General features: G+C 39.2%; 1 protein-coding gene across 11 annotated transcripts in view; it reads right to left on the bottom strand.

The window, feature by feature from the left end:
* Positions 1–4,738: 4,738 nt before the first annotated feature.
* The window catches only part of SLC8A1 (solute carrier family 8 member A1), a 363,003-nt gene continuing 346,238 nt past the window's right edge, over positions 4,739–21,503 (bottom strand). For all 11 annotated transcript variants that reach the window (XM_033124683.1, XM_033124686.1, XM_033124681.1 and 8 more), the window contains one exon: positions 4,739–7,435. In XM_033124683.1, the coding sequence (XP_032980574.1) occupies positions 7,059–7,435 (377 nt within the window). In that variant the 3' untranslated portion in view covers positions 4,739–7,058. The remainder of the gene's footprint in view (positions 7,436–21,503) is intronic.

Below are 21,503 nucleotides of genomic sequence, written 5' to 3'. Positions count from 1 at the left end.
AGAATAACTTAGTAATACGGAAAAGTGTGCCAAAAGCATATGTATTTCTTTTTTTTTTTGGTTGCCAAAGTCAAAAGTTATGTATGCCCAGCTTTGATCTTCACATAAAAACGGAGACTGCAAGTTTAACTTGTACTATTGTTTCTAGAAACTGAGAATCTATCTTCCCCAAGGGTAGTAAGTTTCAAACATCTTAGACAAGGGCAGTCTGTGATGAAATCTTAGCACATTTTATTTTTGCTGATTCATTTTAAAAAATGTTTTTGTCAACCACATAGATAATTCTCACCTAAATCATTATTTTACACATTACTCAATTATATGAGTCTTATGAGAATGTAAAATCTTTCAAGATTTCTTCTTTGGGATATTTTTTAAAGTTTAACATGGAAATGAGTATAAGAAGGCAGAAAATTTCCTATAGAGAAAATTACTTTTCTCCAAACTAGATATGTGGATCATATAAGTTTTATCTTAAATATTTATGTAATTTAGTTTATTTTTTAAATGTATTAAACAATTATTATATATTTGGTTATTTAATAACCAAAGTGGAAGGAATTGTTCCTTCCACTTGGAAAGAATGGGATCTTCACATTAGAATATGTGTCAATTGCAAACTTAACGTCCTATTTTTAGGAAAAATCTCCTTAGTGAATTTATCTGTTATCCTACCACGTGGCTTTAAGAGGTCTAATAAAAAGTTCAGTAAATAAACGTGGGTTATTTCAACTTGAGAATATAGGGAAAAGGTCTTTGAAAGTCTCTGTGCCAGATCCTTCCGGGTGAATAAACAATTTCCAACATAGAGGGCTGTATGATCATTGTAGTAAATTAATCCCTCCTTTCCCACTGCACTTTAGGATTTGGCTAGGTAGATCTTTCTTTGCAGTCAACAAATTAGAAGGACTGGGTTCTGCATTCAATATCAAAATTGACTCATGTACATTGAAGTTAGCTAATTTCTGTCTTGGTGTGTTTTTTTTAATTTTCCTACCATTTTGCATATCAGGAATATAATACGCACAGAGAAGCATTTGACTCATTTATATTTCTTGGAGGCATGGAAACTATGATGTTTGCCTATATTTACATACTTTACCTTTGGGGGTATGTGTGGGGGTCCTCATCCCTGATCCATACCTAGATATATTGATAGAATAAAAGGCTCCATAGATGGGCACTAAAACATGAAAAATATGATTCAAAGAGGAATAAACCTGCTATAGAATGTAGCTGTAAAATGTAATCTGTCCTAAACATTTATAGAGATAATATGCTATGATTTAATGATTGTTTTCTAGGTGGAATTCATTATATTTGATTTTCCCTGTGACAAATTTACTTTCAGAATGACAGGCCCAGAGCATTTTAGCATGAGCCTTTCCCCATTGCTGAGAGGTAATAGTGGCCATTAATAACTAAAGATAATGAATATGATGCAAGTATCCGTGGAAAAACTACAAACGTTGGAAATAGGGGAAAAAAAGATTAAGATTGCATATTCCCAAAGGACGCCTCTCTGGATCTTTGAAAAAGGTGAAGACCATATGATTCTAAAGAATGCAAGCAGGTCAAGCACCTGTGAAGTACAGCATTGATTACAGACAGACCAGCAATTCTGGACAAGCAACTCTTCCTATAAAGACATGGGCCACAGTCTTAATTACAAAGTCATGTTGCCTTTTGAAGTTATGAAGTAATGTTTTTTTTCCCCCTACAAATAAATAAAATAAAAAGTAATTCATATAATGACCACTGACTTAAATGTCCCATAGATTAAATCAGAGGACCTTTGATAAAACTGAAAATTGGTACAGCCTCTGAATGCATATTTTTGGACATCTTTGCAGGCAGGAAAAACGTCACAGGAAGCTAGATACTCACCATTTCTTGTTTGCTGGAAAACTGAAGCACTCTCTCCCTTGGGAGACCCAACTCTCAGTGGTGCTTCTTCTATAGATAAGACATTCTCTGCTTTGGGAGATGATTAACCATGGCCTAATTAAGCTCTAAAAATGAAATATCTCACTCTGACAATCATTTCCCCTTCCTGTGCTATCCTTGTTGGTGAAATATCATCAGAACCACCCAACACTTGAAATATGGTAAAAGATAGCGAATGTAGCTAGAAGTGATAAGAACATAATGTTTAAAAAGAAGAGCAGAAACGCAATCCATTATGAAAAATGTGTAGGTAGATTTGAACAAAAGCCAATGAATCTACTCATTAATAGTACCTTTCTTTCTCTGTAAGATGAATATGATTTTGTAGTTCTCTTCTCCATAATGCACTCCTTTATTCATTGAAATGCTTACTTTCACCAACAGCTAGAAGGTCTTGGCCATGTGAAGTGATTAGTACAACAAAAGCCAAATGCCAGTTGTAGGTCAGGGTGAGATCCAGTGTTGTACATGGTCAGTCGTGAAATGGCCAAATGTTCTTGAAGTTATGAAACTATACTCAAGACTTGCTCCACATGTGACTGCCCAAGATCAGTGACAGAAAACCAGAATCAAAAGAGAGACTCCACATCTTGAGCCAGGAAACACTGCAAGAAGTCTTAAGGGGCTTATTTAAATTCTGAGAAAGTGAAGCTGTGTCACTGTTACAGAACAGAGGGCTTTATTATCTACCAGAGGAAATTTGGTATTTTTCTAATTGCTTCCACAGGAGTTCTCTGATGTACTCAGAACAAGTCAGTCAATGTCACTTCATTGTGACAGATTAGGATCAGGGGCCCTGGGCTATGGAATCAACAATGAACCAAGCCCTATGTGGAAAAGGCAGCATGGACGGTAAGCTTTGATTAATAGCGAGACCCGTGGGGGAAAGGTGCTGTTTTAGGGATTCTCATTGTGGGTGACAGCCACCTATCAGAATATCTGTAGAGTTGTTTAAACTGGTATATTATACTTTTTTTTTTTCCTTTGAAAAGCACCAAGAAAAAACAGTGTGTTTATGCTGTGAACCATAGAAAGGAAGGCTCTATAAAATCTTCACTGGTGACAGGCTTGAATTAGAATCTTTGAAAGAATTAAAATTAGCTTATAAAATGTTTGAGAATCATTGGGCCATGGCGTTTTGCTGAAGGATTGTTAAAACAGTCAAGTGTACTCTGGTCATTGAATTAGTCTTTTTGCTATTTATAGAAGTGAATGTTGGCTGCTCGTTTTGTGTTAAACCAAAGATTGGGTGGCAGGAAATGTTAATTGTTGATCCAAGGAGATATTTAAATTATACCTTATTTCCTTCACATATGAAAGTGTTCCATGCATGACCATAGATGAATATGATGAAGAATTTTTTAAATTTTAAAGATGATTATGTGAATAAAGTATAATTTACATGTACACAGTAGGCAAATTCTATTGTGAGAATTAAATCCAGATATTAACGTAGACTTGCAAGTAAGTACACAAACTAGAGGTTGCATTTTTTTCCCCCACAAATGCTTTTCTTTTTTCATTTCTTGTGTTACCTCTTTCTATACTGTTTTGATTATATAATACATGAAGTCAATAATTTATAAATCAGACAGTCAGAACTTATTAATGCATCAAGAGGTATGCCGTATATGTATGATTATGAAAGAGCAATTTACTTAAGCATCCTTTGGGAAGCAACTAGCTACACACTTCTGATGATCAATTTTATTGATTGATTTAATACTCCATATACTAAAAAGTGATCTGATGTGTAACTATTTATGGGCTCCTGGTTTTTGGATGCAGAAACGATGTAAAGTGGTCATAAATGGTGTAAAAAAAATAGTGAAATGGAGAAATGTCCAACATTCATTTCAACACTGTCAGATAGACAAGATTCTGACACTGTGCTGTCTTGGGACATTAAAAAGAAAACAATGAATGACAAAGGGCTGACATTTGCAAGAGCTGAATACTAGTATATCTACTTTCTTTCTTTTGGATGAGGATACCAATTGCACAATAATACCTTTTGGGTTTTTATTTGTTTTAAAATATGAAAACAAAAAATGAAGTAGATGACAATGAGAAGAGAGAAAACATGCCATACAGAATATGCTGTATCACTAGTGATTAAGTCAGAAACAATTAGAAACTTTATTTGTCTGTGTCAATAATGTGTACCATGTATAAGGAACAGCACAATTAGTGCACTTCCCCCTAAGCTGTGCACAATACACACAAAATAAAATAATCAAACAAAATGAAATAATTTTACACAACTATAATTATGAATAAACCCTGAACAACCAGAATCATATTTTCCCTATAACATAAACATTTAAAAAGCAAACAAACCTAAAAGCTTTGAAATTGAAATTGACCCATGGCAAGAATTTCTTAACGTCCTCTGTGACAATTTGCTATGGGATCACTGACATTCTAAATATGGGTAAAAATGAGTGCAAAATCTTTCTAATGTTTAAACAACTCACATTCCTTGGTGTTTCTCAGCTAGCTTTCCATTTAGTAAATCTTCAAAAAAAAAAAAAGTAGGTTAGAATGTGCCCCCAAAGGAGTTAGGCCACCAGGGTGTTGGGCCATGACAGGCCAGGGATGAGTCACCAGGGGATATGAATTGTAGAGGTGTGGGGCAGAGAAAAGTAGTGTTGTCCAACCAAGATATAAACTGAGATCAATTGGACCTTCTCAGTGAGACAGGTCACCAACTTGATTGCCTTTCTTGGTGTAAGATGAGGAGATGGACCTATCTGCAAGGACAGCTAGGATGCATTTCCGAACCTATGCTCTTTGTTCAAGAAACTCTTAGGTATTTGGCTAATCATATGTGTATAGTTTCAATGTGTGTATATAACAAGTTTCATAATTGTGTTTTTCCTTACACGATAAAACTTTCAAAGGGGCTGTGTTAAGTTTTACTCGTGGAGGTAGCAATCCTAGTAACTGTGAACCCCTTGAGGGTGGGGGTCTGGGTTGGCTTGGTCATGGTTTTGTCCCCAGAAGGTAGTACAGTCGCTGGCCTATTGAGTGAGTCACCAGCCCTTAATGATTCATTCAGTCACCAAATGCTTACTAAACAGTGAATGATCACTGAGTGGAAGAAGAGAAAATAACTCTTGATAGCTTTTCTTTCTTAAGTATCTTTGAATCAATACAGAGGGCCAGGGGTGTCTCCAGCCTGGGATTCTTTATAGAGAAGAAGTCTCGGAGAGGGGACCAAAGTCATTCCATTTTTTCTCATTAGAGGACGCACTACTTTGGAATGTGGGTTTATCCACACTCTTTGGTATTTTGAAATAGGAAAGAGCCATGCCTTTTCCAGGGTTAAAAATCTCCCAGTGCAATCCTCCTGCGAGGCACTAATCTTCTCATTCAATGGCTTACTCCTTAGTCGTAAATAGAGAAGACTCACTTTTAAAGACCCATCGGTCACCTTGGCTTCTTTCCTACTCAGGAACTGGAGATACAATCAGAGGGGTCTGGACAGTGAAAGAAACAGGGCTCAAAATAGCCTTTTACCTAAAAAAAAAAAAAAAAAAAAAAAAGAACAAACCAGCACTATCTACTATCTGTGCCAGACAGAGCAGATGTGAAATAAATACTTCAGGGGCAGGGGCGTTGTGAAAATGGAGTCTCTCAAAGCCCAGGCACATCTAATGCATCCATTTCTCTACATCTTCCTCCTTGGCCTGCCTGGATCAACAGGCAATTTTTAAGACGCCTCTGGTGTGTTCCACGTGGCTAATTTTCCATGAAGATACTTTGTAGTTTGCCTGCTGTCCTCTCGATAGCTTTAACTTCCCACGTGACAGTTATTGCTTCTTAGAAATCAATGTGCAGATCCACGAACAATAAGCCAATTTCTCCTTTTATCCCTAGTCATAAACTCAATATCAACACAAAAGTTACAACTCAGGTGAAAAGAAAACTCACTTATGTCTTCAATGTCCAATCAACGTTGCTGAATGGGAGAACAGTATATGCTCTACTCTACTATATACAGATACGCTTTGTTTTGTTTTATTTGTTTTTCATCCATGCACTGTGTAACAGGTATCACAACAACATTCCCAAACAGGCACAGGAAGAAGGAGCAAATGCGCAGTCATGACCGAACAGGGTTGTGCAAGCCATGGATGCTTTTGAAAATAAAACCGATGGCTGATCCCAGGCAACGGCAACATGGGACTGGGACACATATTGATGTACATGGAAAAGGATGATGCTTTCCGAAGGGGGTCATTCTTCCTGTTTGCATGAGGAGTGGTGGGCAGGAGGGTGGGCATGGGGGACCTGGGCAGTTAGCTGGGCTGGAACACCACAAGAAGGGCCTTACTAATCACAGTCCATAGCTAAAGAAGATAAGAAAGAAAAAAGATTTCGCACGTTCCTGGGAATCTCGACACGTCATTCCTGTACCTGTTGAACAAGAGTGCCAGGCATCATATCTTTAACTATCAGATGGTGTCTAGAACCATCACGTTTCCTGGCTCCACTTGAGCTCCAAGGCTTCTGCTTGGAGGCAGCTTCACCTCTGCTCGTGTTCCAGAGATAAGCATGGGTTTAGGAACACAGTGAAGACGTGCTTCTTTCTTCTTCCACGACCTTTATCGTTTCTTAATCCAAAATAATTTTTGAAATGTTTGGAGGAAGGGAGAATAATCTTAAGGACGTAAATTTTTACTAAAAACCCATTTGCATTTAGTTTGGTCATCACCTCCCACAAAAGAAGCAAAAACCCCGATCCTCCCAACAAAACAACAAAACAAAACAAAAGCCAAGCATCAACCACCTCCCTAACCCCCACCGAAAACTAGCCCAAACAGAAAACAAAGACTTAACAATTTATCTGGAGAGAACACAGCTCTTCTAGTCTGAGCTGCAAAGATGGCCCTGCCTCCATGCCTCGTTCACTGTGACGGTACCCCTGGGAATGGGAGGTGATGGTTTCTCACTTCAGCCCCTAGTACAGAATATGATCTTGAAGCTGGATTCCATCAGCAGGTAAGTGATCATGACAAATGTCAGTTTCCTCTGTTCATTATACATAATTTTTTATGTATATATATGTATATATATATATAAATTTACTATATCTGAGTGTTCCTTTAGAAGCCTTTTATGTGGCAGTAGGCCTCCAGGGAGGAGAAGAAAATGTACAAGAGCCACAGGAGCACAAAGAGGGAGGATGTGAGGAGCTTGGCAGTCCGGGGCCCACCCAGCTCACCTCCGATTTCTGGCCTCCGCCGATAAAGCAGCACCCCCACATTGATGAAAGCAAAAATGGTGAAGAGAGTGACAGAGAAAGCTAGCGTGCCAGGGGACACTTTGAATTGTTCCCCGTTGGCTGCGTGGTAGATGGCAGCAATGGACCAGGCCACACCGATTCCCAGGAAGACGTTTACCGCGTTGCTGCCGGTGACATTACCGATGGATGCGTCTGCATACTGGTCCTGGGTGGCTGCCACTTTGCTTGCAAATGTGTCTGCAGAGAAAGAACAAAAAACAATGACACTTAATTCGTCTTTTAAAGATGTCTTTGGAGTGCTGGGAGCTTCAGCTGTGTACTCCAGAATCAAACCCCGGATGGAAACCCAGTGCCTCCCACAGGGCTTTGATGTCGTCTTCAGTCCCAGTGGTGTGATCAGAACAACAGGGTCTAGGTGTCAGGACTCGGGGGCTCAGTGTTGGCTGTATTACAGGTGGATCTTGGTCCAATTCTTTACCCACAGGTACCACAGTTCTTTGTAGCATTGAACTTACAGAGCAGCATTTTTGAGAATGATCATTGCCTATCTGCATTAGAATTAGGTGGGATCTTTCTTAAAGTGAGTATTATAAGGCTCTATCTGGCTGGGCCAGATCATAACCATCGGGGCCTAGGATTCTGACTCAACAACACGCCAAAAGATGCGAGGTCACTAAAGTTTCAGAACAGCTGCGAAGGGTATTACTAAAAGATGCTGCTGTGTTATAAGCTCTAGTTGACTGGTGAGAAAGTTAAGGGGTTAGGAGGGATTTTCACAGATTCAAGAGCAAGTCAAAAGTGGTAGCGAAACTAACTGAGCTATAGTAATAGCTGGCATTTGCCTAAAGCCTTATAGAGAGGAAAGCAAACCTACATTACTGCATCGATTGTAATAACTGTGAAGGGAGGAAACTTTATAGGTGAGGGCACTAGACTTAGATGTGATAAGTAATGGACGTAATGTCACCCAACAAGGACGAAACCATGTCAGGCAGGGCTTGAGCTCGGGTCTCCTGCCTTCAAGGCAAAGGCTGTTCCTTGTGCCATCTTACCTTTCACTATGCTATGGGTACCAATGACCATCCTCAAAGTTCTTTGTTCACTAATAATCCCGAAGGCAGCTTTTTCTGAGGATAGGTAAGTCATTGTCCATACCGGGAGTAGCACATTAGTGACTTCTTTGATGAGTAGAGCACGGGTTTTGAACACTTATGACCCAGAGGGTTTTAAATCCTGTCTTCAGACTGAATGTGTAACCCCAGGCTGACTACTTAACTTCCCTAAGCCTTTATTTTCTTACCTGTGAAATGGAGATTGTGACACCCACTTTGGAGGGCTGTTGTTCAGTTGAAATAATATGGGTAAAACATGTATGTTTCTGACTATAAAGTCAGAGTAGCTCTTTTTGTTGTTTTAGAAAGACAATGTGAATCAAGCTGGCTAGATTAATTTATTAAATGTTGAGGCAGGATTGGAAATAATAGCTCCCTTTATTAATCATGTAAACAGAATTTGCAAGATGGTCCATTTTTTTTCTATACGATTGCCTAGGTGCTGACCTCAAAGCCCTTTCAGTTATCTTTGCAAAATTCCTTGCACAGTAGGTTTATAGTAGATGTTAACTGTCAAATTGAACTCACATCTGCAAAGCCCGTAATGGCAGATACAATATTCTTACAAGGTGTCGTGTCATGTGCTCTGCTCTTGAGATCCCTGTATGCTCTGAGCATGCATGTGGTTAGGATATCTGGGCTACTTTCTCCGCTTTGTGGCTATTCTGTTGTCATCATCCTCCTTCAGTCAATCTCCGACGGAGATTTAACAAGCATAGAGCTTGTTAGTTTACATCAGTCTGTAAATTCTTGTGCTTGGTAATGAATGAGAAGGTCATTTAGGCTGCTGGATGTGCAGTATTACCTTCTTCCTGAAAAGGAATTGGTTCACCTTGAAGACCTGTCTCATTGATTCTGACTTCTGTCTGTGATGGAAAGCAGGTTTTAGTTACTATTCTATAAAGAGGCAAGCACTGCTTACTCTGTGTTACACATGTCATTCAACCCTCTTAGCCTTATGGAGTAGATGTTATTATCCCTTATTTACAATTTGGGAAACGCCTTTGGACTGGGTATATTAGCAACAGAACAAGGATTTTTAAACTAAATCTGTTTGATTTCAGAGTCCATTTTCAGTGCACGCCCCATGGCCCCTTCCAGGAAGGCTACAGTTTTCCTTTCCTCTTAAGTTCCTTTCACTCATGTGACTGTTGAAACAGGTTCTTACACGATGCTCTTTGCTCTTCAGGGGCGGGCAAAGACTGAAGAAGGGGTAGGCAGTTTGCTAACCCACCCTCCTGGGTTTGTGCTGCTTTGTGCATTCTGATCACCCATTGCAGCCCAACCAGGACTGTCACAGAGGCTGGCGAGTGAAAGCCGAGCAAGACTAATCTTAATGGTCTCCTGTACTTCATTGTGGAGACTTATTAGAAGCTGCCACAGCAGCCTCAAAAAAGAAAAAGAAAAAAAAAAGAAGTCATTTTGCTTTTATTTTTCAAGGACAGGCAGCTGAGCAAGGAAAGTAAAGGAACAGAGACTAGGTAGGAGAAAGCAGCTTACAGCTCAGCCGTCACCGAGGGCACTTGAGACGTTATTCGGTGCTGACATGGCTGCCGGCACTGGCTGGTGGTGAACAGATGGCCACCGTAGGTGGGACCATCAGGGTAGGGGCAGGTCACCTGGCGCTGTTCCACAACACACACCTGCTTACCTCCCCTGGCACGTGGTACAAGGCACACTGGACTTCCTGGGTGCCCCTCTCCACTCTGTCACAGAGCCAGAAGGGAATGAAGCATAAAATCAGAGATTCCTGAGTCCGAGGACCCTGTATACCCAAACTAGTCTTTAGGCCTGCAAGGGAAGACATACCTGGGTCTGCTGCATCCTCTCCCTCAAGCCATTTTTCAATAGCTTATTGTGAATATCTCTTGAAAATTCTTGTAATAATAGGTTTCCGTTTAGAAATACCTTTCCCTGGAATCCCTAAAAATTAAGCCAAAGTGACTAGCTTGTCACATAAATGAAACATATTTTGGGCCTCTTTGAGTCTGCTAGGTTTTATTTACCTGGGTCATACATCAGGCCTTTTGTCTGTTTTCAGTTCAAAAGCTATGTTAAAAAAAAATGTAGAAACACATGCAAATTTAAACCATTAACCTTAGTTCCAACAGAGACAACTCTGTTTTCCAAACGAAGTGTGATGGAATCTCCCCAAATTACCTTCTATCACTGCTTTGCTGCTTAGTGCATAAAGCAACCCATCACACACCATATGCTAGGCACTGCCAAGCCCTCCCCTGTGCCCCAAGCCCATCACCTGCTTGTATGCCTGAACAAGGCAAAAGGCATTCCCCAAAGTGAAATCCAAGAAAATAACTACTGCAGTTGTCTCAGAGGGGTTGTAATCATATTCAGACTTTGCCTATTAAATACAAACATGTATAAATCAGATGTCCAATGTGACTGGCAAAAACTAAACACTTCAGGCACGGTTTCTAATAGGAATTTTTGCTTTTAACTCCCACCTTGAATTCTAATAAATTTTAGATTAGTCATACAGTCTTAGATTTTTGGTCCTGCCTTCTTGGTACCCATGCCTGTAAATCAATAACAGGGAAGATTTGTTTGGGAGGCAATGTGGCTGGAATTAAACAACACATTACAGAGTCAGGACATAATTGTTCTCTGTACAAGTTCACTACATGTAACCTTGGCCATATCATCTGGTTAATGTGAAAGAATAGGTCAACACACTCCCCTATCCTCCAGAAATTGTTTTTTTTTGCCTGCATTTCTCAAACTTTATAGCTACATCTACACTAAGCCTTAAACATCTCTTTCGTAAAAGCAATAGTTCATACAGTCCTGCAGGTCACACATAGCGTTTATGTATTATCTAGAGCAAGGGTTTCACCTCTGATGATTTGTCTTATTCTTGACTCTTAGCATCTTTGGGGGCCAGTTGTTCAACTCTCAAGTGCCTTGTTCTCAGGAATTGACACTGACAGTGATTCTAAATGAAGTCCAGCCTGCTTATGGAGGCATGCTTGCATCCCCCTAGCATCTGTGAATTGCCTACAATATAAGAGACGAACTAAAAGGTTCAGAGCTTCATGGTGCAAGAGATGGAGAAGCTCATCAAAGAGATTCTTTTGGCTCTTCTAACTATCTGTATGTTCTTGGGCAAGATACTTCAGTTCTTTACGTTCTGGTTCTGCATCTAAAATGATTTAGAACATCTCTAAGACTCTTTCACTTTACTGTTTGGGGGTGCATAGGATACATCAAAACACTAAATTCACAGATATGATTTTGGTGTGATTTTTCCTTTTTGTAGGAATTTGTACATGACCGCTTTGCTTCATTAGAATTGACTAATGGTAATAAATATTTTCTCCTTTATAAATAACCTAAATGAATAAATGACCTAAATGAAATAGTTGAAGATCCTAGGAAGAAAGATCTCTAGACCTGAAGCTATTGCCATTAAATTGTGGCAATATTTATGAAATTAAAACACATAGCAGAGAACCATTTACCTTTGAAAAACAGATAAGAAGTGTTGGCAAAATTATTTACTTCAAATTACATTGACCGACCATCCATTTATATGAGTGAAGTCATGGAATATATAGTGGCAGCAACGACTGTTTTAAATACTATGTGTAATGTCAATCAAGTTTACATACAACTGGCATCAGAAATACTGGGGAGCCTAATTTAAAAAAAATAAAGATTGGGGCTCTACCTGTGACCCACTTAATTAGACTCTCTGAAGAAAAAGACACAAGAATATTCTTTTTTAACAAATGTCTTAGGTTATTTTTTTTTTACACCAAAGTTTGAGAACCACAGCTGTAAGGCATGGAAATGGAGGCTTCTGTTCCAGATGCCCAGAGTTTGGGGGGGCCTTCCTGGGAAGAATAGATGTTTGAGTTTTAGGGAAGCAGCTAAATGGGGAGAAGTGAGGAGCAGCTGATTTCTCTTAGAGACAGTCACGCCCTCAGCTGTAGTAGTCATCTACTCATAAAGCAACTTGGGTGGGCTTGATAGAGGGGCTGGGACAGCCTAACTCTAAAATACTCCCACTCTCAAGTTATGCTATGCTTATATATTCATACAGCGGGTGCCAAACAAATGCATACACATTTTAAGAAAGGAAAAAAAACTGTATTAAAATTGGAATTCTGAAAAGATGAATAAAAGTCACGTTTGACTTTTGCAATTGCAAGAGGTGCTCAAAGTGGTTAGTTACATCAGCACCCAGACACTTCTGATTACTGCTTGAGCACCATCGACTAAAGTGTTAACATCTTTCACAATGTGTATACATTTTTTTGACACCTCGGTATTTTTAAAACCTATTCCAGTATAGCTACTTTGAAAGGCCAAAGGAGGAAGAAAATTTACTGAAAGTAGTTGAATTCTGGCTCCTCCATTTGCCAGGTGAGAAGCTTACCTATTTTATAGGGCTTTGAAGGAAATGGGTTCCCATGAACAGCACTCAGAATATGGCCTGGCACTTAACAAGTGTTTGATACTATTAGCTATTTTTGTAATATGACAGAGCTAGATACCAAGAGAATCCATCAGTGTAAGGAATTCTGACTTGATGTATGATTCTAAACTTTTGGGGAGTTATAACACCCTTTAGAGATGTTTGTATGGTCTTCTGCATTTAAAAATGTAATAGAGCATACAATCATTCTTAAAAATCAAAGAGATGCTTTCTTTTGAAAATTCCATATAACCTACACCGTAAAAATACATTAGAGATCTTCTGGTTTAAGGCGTCTTTGCTTAAACAATGCATATATTCCTCTCTATTCTTTCCTCTCTTCTATGCACTTTTCTTGCTCTTTTCGAATTGAAATGAGACTATTGTTTATTTATGTACTAATTCTTCTCCTGTCACCGAGGACCTTAAACAAGATTTTGTCTTTAGTAGTGATACTTATTTACCCAAGTAAATACAAAAACCACACTCCCTCACTCACATACACACACGTACGCGCGCGCACACACACACACACACTCACACACACACACAGACTCACTTCACTGGTTTATATGAAAAGAATCCTTATTTGGCTTCCAAGTGAAGTTTAAGAGATCAGGGAATTACGAATGTTTGATTGATTAATGACCAGTTAGGAGAGGGGTTGTAAAAACTGAAAAAGGGAAAAACACTTAAAAATTCTGCCCATAAAAGTTGTCCCTGAAGAGTGAAAAGAAATGGAGACAGTGACATGACCTACTTTTAGAAAATAAGAAAACAGGTAAATAAAAAAGCTCCAGAGGACTATGTTGGCAGATCAGAACCCCCACTTACTCACTTTTTACCCCCATTGCAAATCAGAATCACGAGGGCAACTTTTGAAAAATACCCAATTGCTAGCCCGACCCCAAGTTTCTGCTTCATTGGTCTGCGATGTGGCCTGGCCACTGGTGTTTTTTTAAGCTCCCCCAACCAGACTGAGATCCACTAACTAACCACTCATAGCCCTCATTTCATTATCTGTGTGAGGACAATAGCACCTCCCTCAGATAGCTGAGATAATGCACGGGATAGCTCTGATATGTAGATCAACAAAAGACCATTCTTGTTATCAAATAACAAATTCTTTTTCATTTTGATGTAACTTAAATGTTTGTACTGTGCAGGGTTTTCCCTGGGACTTAATTTTCCTGTCATGGGTCTTAAATCCTGGTATATTTTATATTCAAAGAAAGATTAATTCTAATTAAAAAAGAAAAAATAATAGGGGTTTATTTTTCAGGGAACACAAGGCAGACAAGAGAATGAGCACAAACAGTGCTATCTGATCTGCCTTTCAAACTAATCTGATGGATGTTCTCAAATGAGAATGGTAATACTCCTCTCTGAAACACACCCAGAATGGGATTATATTTCAGTACAATGTTCATGAACACTGAGGAGAGGATCCAAGGTTTCCCTTCCTTATTCAAACCCCAAGCTTCATAGGGTTTCCTAAAATTTTCTAAAATCCTTGGTTCTAATTCTTTGATGTCAACAGAAACATTTTGAGCCTTTCAAAGAACTCTGATGGTTTATCTGAGATGGGGCTGATTCTGTCCAATGGCTGGATCATTCGTTCCCCCTTTCACTCTTGGTCCTGAAAAGAGCCCTAAACCAACTAGCTGGGTGTGGAGCAAAAAAGTGGTGTTCTGAGCTGGTTGTCTCTTGAGACCTGGATTACCTTGGTTCTAGAGAGGATCAGGGTCTGTATGCTTGGGCAGGTTTGGTATCTTCACTTTGGGAGTCCTGCTTGTTTACACCCCCAACCCCCCAAAGGCTTATGCAAATTATAGTGGTGGAAGTTCCAGTGTGTGCCGGATCAAGTAAGGGGTACAAGGTTGACTAACTGACTTGAGAGAAGTCTCCTGGCTCTGGTCAACCTGGTGAACAGGCAGCTGGATGGTGACCATGGCGTTCGGCGGTTCCCAGTTGATTCATATGAATTAATGTTTCTGTGTGGCGTAGAGATATTTAGTAAGCCAAGGCCACCGTAAGTAGCTAATTTGGTCACCTAAGTCTTTGTTACTCTGTAGGTAACCACTATTGTTAGTGAAGAATGCCAGTCCTAATTATTGTGCCCTGCATACTGTGTCTAGTTACAGTACTAAGGAGACTAAGCTATGGCGTAGAACCTGATTCTAGTCCCATATGTCATGTACTGGCTGTGTGACTGCAGGATAACTAACCTCTCTAAGCCTCTGAGATCTCATCTGTAAAATGGAAAATAAAAGTCCCCATTTACCCCCCATTTACAGGGCTATGAAGATGATTAAAAGAAGTCATGCAAAAAGGCTAGCAGGGTGTCTGGAAATTAGAAGATACATGATAAATGTTACTTATTATTATATTTCAGAATTCTTTGTTCTGATGATAAAGGAAATGTTAATGATAATAAATTCTTTCATTATGCTTTCCTTCAGCTAGGTTGTTTAGGGTTAATAGATCTTATGTAGGATTACGGGAAAATGTGTTTGTCCTTGATATCCAGAAATGATAGTGGTGATAGTTAACCTTTATGAGGCTTCCTAGGCGAGGCATTATATGTGGATTCTCAGTTAATCCACAAATCAACTGTATGAGGTAGGTACTATTATTATCCTCATTGTATAGATGAGAAAGCTGAATCCCAGAGTACAGCAGTCAGTCCCCTTTATCTGCAGGGGATACAGTCCAAGACTTCCAGTGGACGCCTGAAACCATCGATAGTACTGAACCCTACATATATACTATGTTTTTTTATATACATACATACCTATGCTACAATTTATAAATTAGGCACAGGAAGAGATTAACAATAATAACAAGCAATAAAATAAAACAACTGTAACAATACACTGTAATGAAAGTTATGTGAATAGCTTTGGGGTCATTACTAAGTAAAATAAGGGTTACTTGAACACAAGCACTGTGGTACCATGACAGTTGATCTGGTAACTAAGATGGCTACTAAGTGACCAATGGGTGGGTAGCGTATGTAGCATGGATATGCAGGACAAAGGGATGATTCATACCCTGGGTGGGATGGAGCAAGATGGTGTGAGATTTCTTCAGGATACTCAGAATGGCACTCAATTTATGTTTGGTTCTAGAATGTTCCTTTAAATATTTTCAGATTGCAGTTGACCATGGGTAACTGAAACCGTGGAGGGCAAAACAAGATGAGGTGGGTACTATTGTATAAGAAATGTGTCCAAAGTTATATAGCCAGTGAGAGGTAAAACTAGGATTCAGACCAGAGGAGGGTGATCCCAACTGGAGATCGTGGTTCTTCCCCACAAGTCTGTGGGGGTGTTGACTGTGACTTGTGCACAAGACCCTGGGGTGTTGATAAGGACTAGATAACTGACACATCTTAAATTTAAAAATGGATAGTGGCTTAAAAAAACGAATCCAGCAACCTCACCATGTTAAAACTCTGTAACTGCACAATGTTAAAACAGCTGATCATTTGAAAGAAGGAATAAATTGTTCTATGTTGAAACATTAGCCTGACTCCTTTAGCAAAATATTATAGTTGCATGGATCAGAATCATTAAGATGGGGCTATTTTCATGGAAGACCCTTCATTCTTTTAGAACGATATTAGAGATTGTTGACTGATAAAGTAATTTTTTTTGATTCCTTAAGTTCCTGGCTTCTCCTGGCATTATATTTACACTGCCTTCATAGCACATAAAAATAGGCTTGAATGAACCTACTTTGAAAATAATACCAAGTTTTTTGTATTTTCAATTTTGACCCATAATTCTATTACTTTTATAATAAACCTTTAATAATACCAAGTCCATGAGAAAGAAAAACTGGTACGATTTTGTCAAGCAACATTTTTGCAAATTTTGAAAAGGACAAAAGGAAGGGCAGATGTGGGCCTAAAACAAATAGCTTAATTAATTGTCATTTTTCCCAAGCCAGGTGGTTTGTTAATAGCTACAACTGAAATTCACTTCTTGCCTCAAAAACAATCCACGTTGCCCTGCACAAAATGGTGTCTTCCAGCTTGCTTCTCCTTCCTTCCCAATAATCTACCTCTTTCTCTCTTCACTCTACTTGCCTAGTTCTTTCTTCGAAGCTTTGTTCTGTTTCTGGAACTTCCATCTCCTATCTCAATCTCAAATCCTCTCCCTCCTTTTCTCAAGTCCAACATTAGAAATGGTTAAGTCATTGGTGCCCCAAGTCTTGCTAGAGCTAGAGATAGCTGAGAAGGATCCGTTAGTAAAACCTGGAGAAAAAAATAAAACAGAAACCCTCACTCTCACCTCCAGGTAGCATTAGTGAGTACAAAGGACTCTAACAGTGTGATTCTAAGACATGGATCTAGACAATACACTGAAGACACTCACCGTGTGTCTTTGCCCTGTGGGTATTTGCCCAGTTATTTATTCCACACAGACATTGTCTTTTTGAAGGGATCGCTTTGGTATTATAAGTTTGGGAAAACATGAACACTATTTGCCTATTAAAAGTAGGCAAATGAAGGCAACTCTGTAAACACAAAATATCACTGCATACCCAGCACCGGAGGCAGCAGGTAACACATGAGGGCAGGTGAGACTTGAGGGGATTCTGGAAAGTTATGATAATTCTCCCAATTCTGTTTCCACCTTGCCCCACTCGGTGTATAGTTTCCCCCATTAGCTTATTATTATGGATTACTCAGACGGTGCAAAAAAGTATATGTATCTATACTTTTTAAATCTTAAAAATCTACAAAATGTTTGGTCCAGCAATTCTACTTCTGGAGATTGAGAAGTTATTATACCAGTGTGAAAGTCTATGTATGGTTAGGGCAGAGGTTTAATGTTAGAGGAAGATTAGAAACAAATTGTCCATCATTTTTAGTAAAATAACTTACAACTTCATACATCATAATATTGTGCAACCCTTAAAATCATGATGTAAGGGACACTGACAAAGAAAATGTTCATAGCAATCTAAGTGAAAAATAAGTTTGTAATTATGCGTAATGAGTCCATTAAAAAGTGTGGGTAAATATTTGATATGTCTTTGTAGGCACATTTTTTGTACAATTTATTAAAATGTCCCGTGATTTAAAAATTGGAAACATAAATACAAGAATGCAAATGGATGGTGGGATTACATGATTTCCTTTTTACTCTTTGCTTATTACAAATAGAATATTATTTACAAAGAGAATTTTATTATCTTATTTACAAAGAGAATGTATCGTTTATGACTTGTGTTAATAAAAGGCTAATAAATATGCATTTAAAAATAGCATTATGTAAATAACAGGGTCTGTCTGAGAAGGGATGGAAGGTTGATTTGTCAGCCTTTTCTGGTTCTTTCAATGGTCACATCTATGGTAGCTGGACCCTGAGATGGAAGGCGTCGTACATATTATATGCAGAGCAGGTGTGTTTCAAATGGTATAAAGGGTGAGAGATGAAGAGGGCGTTTCCTAGGCATCAGGGGCTGGCCTACAGTTCAGAGTCAGGAAGGTGCCTGGGACAGGCCATAAAGTAGAACAAGAATTGTGAAAAACAAACTTCACCCACTATAAAAGTTTTCCCAGGGCTAGCTGTGAGGGAAGATGTGTGCATGTCTTAGTTTCCTTCTAATCTTTCCTGTCAAGCAATGATGAACCATAGAGGAGAGCCAAAATCCTCTCTTAATTTTCTATGTTGTGTTACAGCAATGCTATATTTTATTTATTAACAGTATGTTTTATTGACTTCAACCCATAAAATTGCTTTGCATATTCACTTAACCTGACAAATACTTTTTACAAGCTTGTGAGGAGAGTTGTGCCCTTGAGATGTCTAGGAAGGGATGTAACACCCAAGTTTTTCATCATTTGTACTTGGGCTCTTACCAGAGATGCAATTTGGAATGCAAAGACCAGAAAATAAGGTGTAAGGCTCTATCCAAATTTCTAAGACTATGTGATGAGGCTGAGTTCTAATGCCAAGTTTTTTCCTTGTCTCTCTCCCAGGCACCTAGCACCATTTTTAATAGATACTTACTAAATGTCTTATGTTTTTACAACCTCTTATAATTTTGAGAGCACTGCCATAGATGTTATACTATTTGCTCTTTCTGACACGCCTGAGTTTAAAAAAAATACTATCAGCCCTATTTTTTCAGGGGAGGAAACTGAAGCTCCCTAGGGGTCTAATGGAATGTGAGGGCAGGGGTGAGATTATAATCCACATTCTGTGGTTCCTGGTGCCCAGGTCCTTATGCTGCAGGCTCATTTCCAGATCCTTCATCAAATCCTGTTCTTGCCAGTTATTACCCCATGATCTGGATCTAGATTGTCTAACTCCCAGGGCTGCTGTGGATATCATAGAGCGAAATTATACGAATGTACTTTTTAAACAATAAAGCTATGAAAGGTAGTTAACACTTTGTTTTAAACTCAAATGTTCTGCCCTTTTGAAATCATCATTAATCACTGATGCTTTAATGTGGATCATTTGTTGGATTTTCCAAAGTCATAACTAACCCAGAATATTTAGATTGGGAGGAGAAAGGGTGTTGGGGAGGAAAACCCATGGCACTTGGGAACTAGCTGGTAAGAACAGATATAGTAGGGAGTAATATGGGAGTCCCAGCTGCCAGAGAAGGAAAACACTAAGTACAGTAAGTCCTCACGTAATGTGGATAGGTCCTTGGGACTTTGGCAAAACAACATATATCAAACCTACTTTTGCCAGGGGCTAATTGTTATAAAACTAGAATTAAGTTCCTGAGGCATCTCATCAGCATTATAATGAAATGACATTGAATGAAAGGGCATTATTCGAGGACCTGCTGTAATTCAAAGGCATTATTCTTTGAAGTGGGAGTCTAAGAAAAAGGAACACTTTTTATAGTTTCTAAAATGAGAACTGCCTGGGTAAGTCTGCAGGGGGAAAACCTGAGGCTAAGTGATTAGGTAATTTGCCAAAGATTAGTGGTACAAGTGGTCATGCCACCCTTTTAAAATATCCCTCCACGCATACACTATTCCGTGATTCCATGATTCTGTTTTGTTTAAATGCAGAATGGCTCTTAAGCCTATGCCTTGCCATGGTATCATACTGCTTCCTTTGTTTTAATTTTAAAAAAAAAGGTGTTAGTCTCCTTTTTAGTGCCTAAGGACTAGTGTAGAGGGAAAAATCAGTTGAGTCCTTGGCGACTCAGAATGCCGCATTGCTTCAGAGCCTCAGTTTGGACTTCCTAATTAGAGGACGGCCTCGTCTGTCAGAACAGTGTTTTTAATTCTGAATATTGCTTGACACTAATACTCTGTAGACTCAACTCAGGTATAGCCGTTGTACCAGACAGGGCTTAATTGTTGTTCTTAGAACAAGAATACTTGACACAGCAGAAGTCGTGGATGTCAGGTTTGTCCCTTTTCTTCCTCAATGTGAAACTCCGGAAGCACAGATGGAAGGGCGGCCGCATCTGAAACCACTTGTACTGCAGCCTCACTCTGAGTGCTGACTCCCTCTGAGCAGCCCAAGCTAAGGGCCTCTAGTTTGGCAAGTGGGTTAGTTTAGGGGTTTGGGTTTGCGATATTGCAGCCATCTGAAGCAACACCATGCACAGAATCCTGCAGAGAAGGACATTTTCACGATTCTTTTGCACATTTATGGTTATTTGTTGGTTTGCAACTATAATCCAGGAATGAAAAGGTATAATTAGTCCTCTGCTGGGCCCATTTATGGCCCCCAGTGGGGTCATTTTAGTTGAGAACTACAGCAAGTCCAGCTTATTGTCTCGAGCCACGAGTTTTTACAGTGATAACCTAATACTAGCTTGTAATTTATGGAGGACCACATCACAAAGCCCCCTGGTTCCAGAGGGCATGGGGTGATTGTGTGCGTGTACAACACATAATTTCCTGATTGTAAATAATAGAACCAAAATATGTTATTTTTCTCTTTGTGCACAAAATATGGTATTTACAGGTGCTAAGCGCAACAAAGGTTATCCAATGTCGTCACCCATAGATTTAGCATTTCTGCACCATGTGCCAGAAAAGGTGGCTGAATAACGTTAAGGCATTTTATAATCTAAATCCTTTTCTGGAATAAAGCAGAGTATAAACAAGTAATATATAGCTTATGTTTCATTCTTGGGAAAAGGCAGGATGTGAGGTCTGTGTGCTGAGAAGTCATGACGGCATTCCAGCTGGCATGGGCATAAATGCCAAGCGCCATGATTTCATGTCTATAATGTGCACTATCCCCAGCAGATATTGCAATTCTTTTAGAGTCACATGTAAAATTTGCCTTTTAAATGGAGTTAGCATTTTTATTTGTCTTCTTTTCTAAAAATACCAGTGGGTCTTAAATTCATTTTGTTCCTCACGTGGTGCCCATGACATTGCAATTAAGTTAGGCTCTTTTTATAGCCACGTTTTTTTTTTTTTCTTTTGAATTAAGTAACCATGTTTCATTCTTTGTGCAGGGCAATCGTGCACATGACCTCTGTTCAATGGGCCTTAGTCTCTGCTCTCTTCCTACTGGTTTCCATGGATTTGTGTTGATCCTGGGGCCAACAACCAGCCACTACTGGGTGACACGTGGGGGCCAAGCTGAACGTATGAGACTCGTCTCCTTAGTACTGGGTTATGATCAACTGACGGAATTGGCCGAGGACGTGTAGCATTTCTATATCATTAAACACTGGGTGTTACCCCAAGATTCCCAGGGCCATTGTACAATATTTCCCCCCAGCAATTCCTACTATGTGAGCCAAGGTT

Source organism: Rhinolophus ferrumequinum, chromosome 13 (genome assembly GCF_004115265.2).
Source record: "Rhinolophus ferrumequinum isolate MPI-CBG mRhiFer1 chromosome 13, mRhiFer1_v1.p, whole genome shotgun sequence".
NCBI classification, from domain to species: domain Eukaryota; kingdom Metazoa; phylum Chordata; class Mammalia; order Chiroptera; family Rhinolophidae; genus Rhinolophus; species Rhinolophus ferrumequinum.
Note: the sequence above shows the minus strand (reverse complement) of the source record. Positions and strands in the feature narration are given on the sequence as shown.